Below are 3,605 nucleotides of genomic sequence, written 5' to 3' on the forward strand. Positions count from 1 at the left end.
GACCACTGAGACAAATGTAACATTTGTGATATTGGGCTATATAAATAAACATTGATTAGCCGGCCTGGCTAAAATAACTGGATGGCCTACCTGCTTTTGTTACGTAGAAAATAATTCAAATCTGGATCAGTCTGTATCAGATCCGTTGCAGCCCCGTTTATAGAGATTTGGGTATGGAGGAAAAGAGAGAGGGTTGTGTTTTCTGACACTTGGTGAGTTCCCTTGAACACCGGGGACACATATTCATGTAAAAAAGACGTACAAAAGTGCATTTTGCATGATAGGTCCCCTTTAATATCTAAAAATAGTATCCCCTGGTCCTAGTTTTGTTTATATAGCCCCTAAAAGCGAGTTTGTCACTCTCTGTAGAACTTACAACACTCTCTACCTTTGTATCGTTAATTAAACGTAACCCACTATTGCAACAGAGAGAAGTCCAACTGTCTAAACAAAGCAAAATGACCACAAATTGGTACAATTGCATTTAAAACAAACACTTGAATGACTGAAATGTTTTTCGAGACATCCTAGGTTATTTCGAAAACATCATTTGGGCTTCTTCTAAAATCACTTCTAACTAAAGAATCAGCTGTACTTAGAATAACTTGCAGATCAATATCATTGTGTGCCTAACCTACAATGCAAGAAAACACACAAAACATATTCTGAAAATACTTATTACATTAAAAAAAGATTCCTTCTCTTACAGATTTTCTTACGGTATCACAATCAGTTCAAGGTAGCCTCAGCCTGCAAAAACTAAAAACGCTTAGCACAAAAACATAGTTCCTCTTAAATGAATTATCCTCATGGCTAATGACTTTAACAGAGCTGGGAGACATGGACACAGAGCCTGAAACCAAGCAGCCAGAGGTACAGACGAGCAAAGCAGATAAGAAAAGTACACATATGTTCATATCTGCAGACACACACACAAATAATCCATAATGCCAGGCACAGCTATAGATCTGAACATGTAGCGACCTTCATCCAGGGGACAAAACAAACATAGGCTGCATGTACAACCCCACTGGGGGACAAATATAGGAGGCTTTCACATACATTGTGTCAGCAAGGTATAGGAAAATAGCTTACACAGACGGATACAAGGTCAGATTTTCAAGCACTTACAAAAATACACATGCAGTCTACCCACACCGAGAGCCACAAGAAATACCATCCATACATCTCCCGACTCACGTGGCTTAAGAGGGACCATCGGCATCCCGCTATCCCATTGAGGAGCACTCATCCTGGCCTTCCTCACCATGCTTTTCCCCCTTGAGTGTTAGTAAAACCTTGCAAATGTCCTTTTTTAAGCAGTGGAAAAAAACCAAGGTCTCAAAGTGGCAACGATCGGGCTGACAGGAAGCCAACTTAGCAGCTGTAATCAGCAGTTCCCACTCCTTTGCACCAGCTCGTGCGCTTGGAAGCTGCTGTGTGTTGCAATTTCGGCATTTTCCGAAGAATCCGTAGCTGCTACGGAAATAAATATAACCGCAGCTGCAGAGATTTGGATGTTGGAAACTGAAGTGGCAGTTTAAGCTGCTCAGTCACGCACTCTCTCACACAGACACACACAGACACAAACTGCACAAAGACACAGAATCAGGCCAGTGGGGAACAAGGGAAGCCCACAGGAAACACTGTGTGAGGCTCTGGGCGTGATGCCCTGCAGAACTCCAGAGCTTAACTAAGGAATACATTTCACACAAACACACACATATAGGCATTAAGTCTTCTGAACATTATGAAGTTGCACCCAGAAACACACTCTTCCTCTCTCGATCTTACCATCCCAGTCTCTCCAGGAGTTCCTGCGGCTGGCAGGGTTGAAAGGGAAAGGAGATCCGACTCCAGAGATGTCCAGGTTCTGGATCAGATGACTGAGGCGGTTTGCGATCCGGTACGATGCCTCACCCCCCTCCCTCAGAAACTCATGCAGAGACATGAGAGCCGGCCGCTGGTCTCACACACTCAAACAAACTCTGTCATCCAGAGAGACTCCTCGCTGCACCTGCAAAGCTCCGCTGCACACTCTAATAGACTCCAAATCGCAGCCTCTAAGTGCAGGCATGGGAAGAACCTTCTTTTGTTGTAACGTGCCGGGTCACACAGAATCACGCCGAGATGTTCTCACATGCATCCTGTGAGGAGATGTCAGCATTAGCTACACACAAGGTGTCTCTGCTGCAGTGCCACATTGGGGACTCGAGAAAAAGAAAAAAGAAACTCAGAGAGAAAGAGCTGAGTCACTGTCTGCACAACCTCTAAAACAAACACTGTAGGTGAGAATGGGCCCAGCTCTGCTCAAACACACACTCTGATGCATACCCTGTCGCAAGTGCATCTATTGACGGCTCAGAGTAGCATAGGATTCCAAGGAAGGATATGAAGGTAGGAGGGGAGGATGGTGGGGGGGGGGGCCTGGTTTCAGAGGGCAGCCGGTGGAGCACAAATCCCCTTCTGCTGCTCAGGCTAATTATATTCCCCTACTCCTTAACTAATCTGCCTTTTCCCTCCCTCTTCCTATCTCCATGGATTATTTCATGCATTAATTCCCGGGAAAACGTTAAAAAACTTCCAACACTTAAACTTAGTGGTGGATATAAACAGCTCAGGGTGTGTCAGAGACGGAGGTGGAGGAGCAAACATGGAGAGTGGAAGAGTTTGCTGGTAGGCTTTTAAATGTGTGTTTGTTTGGATGTGTCTGTGTGGTCAAAGCTGGCGAGCAAAAGGCTGCTTGCAGTTTATTTGCTTAGAATAGAGATGAGAGGAGTGGACTCTCACACATACTGATGAGGAGACTGCAGGGGGACGAGACACACACCATCAGCCTTCTACCCTTAACCCTTCATCTCACTGTGTCCCCCCCTCTCTACTGTGGCCCTGTTAATCAGGTCTGATCCCTCGTTTGTGGAATCACCTATCTCCTGTGTCTGTGTGTTACTACATGGCTGTTTGCTTGTACACTGACTTCAAATGCAAGTGTACCAGCCTAGGAAGACACAAATATATGCAAGTGCACAAAAGTGTATTAGTTTTGCATCTACTACCATTAACAATATGAACAAAACTGCTGAAATCCACAAAGACCATGACTAAGAATGTACAGCTGAGTCAGTAGTGATGCTGTGAGGCTGTTCACACAGTGACAAATAATAAACTGATGTATACCAGTTGTAATATTTACTATCATAGCATTTTGTTAGCATGCAGACATTTGTAAATGAATAAAGCTGAGGCTGATAAAGGCAATATTATGTACCTATTTGGTCAGTGTTTGCCCTCATATTGACAAAATGCTGTATTCTGTGAAATTGTGTGTTGTGCAAACGTAAATTATAATGTTATTTCTGGTATTGTGACATCCATAAGCTATGTGTATATACAGTGGGGAAAAAAAGTATTTAGTCAGCCACCAATTGTGCAAGTTCTCCCACTTAAAAAGATGAGAGGCCTGTAATTTGCATCCTAGGTATACCTCAACTATGAGACACAAAATGAGAAAAAAAAAAAAAATCAAAAAAATCTCATTGTCTGATTTTTAAAGAATTTATTTGCAAATTATGGTGGAAAATAAGTATTTGGTCACCTACAAACAA

The 3,605-nt window shown here is 43.2% G+C and overlaps 1 protein-coding gene across 1 annotated transcript in view; it reads right to left on the reverse strand.

The window, feature by feature from the left end:
* The window catches only part of LOC104956404 (guanine nucleotide exchange factor DBS), a 39,561-nt gene extending 37,535 nt beyond the window's left edge, over window positions 1-2,026 (reverse strand). Inside the window, exon 1 of the mRNA XM_010783891.1 lies at window positions 1,795-2,026. Within this exon, the coding sequence (XP_010782193.1) occupies window positions 1,795-1,951 (157 nt within the window). The 5' untranslated portion in view covers window positions 1,952-2,026. The remainder of the gene's footprint in view (window positions 1-1,794) is intronic.
* Window positions 2,027-3,605: the final 1,579 nt, after the last annotated feature.

The sequence above is a fragment of the Notothenia coriiceps genome, unplaced genomic scaffold (genome assembly GCF_000735185.1).
Source record: "Notothenia coriiceps isolate Sejong01 unplaced genomic scaffold, NC01 NC01_scaffold00025972, whole genome shotgun sequence".
NCBI classification, from domain to species: Eukaryota; Metazoa; Chordata; class Actinopteri; order Perciformes; family Nototheniidae; genus Notothenia; species Notothenia coriiceps.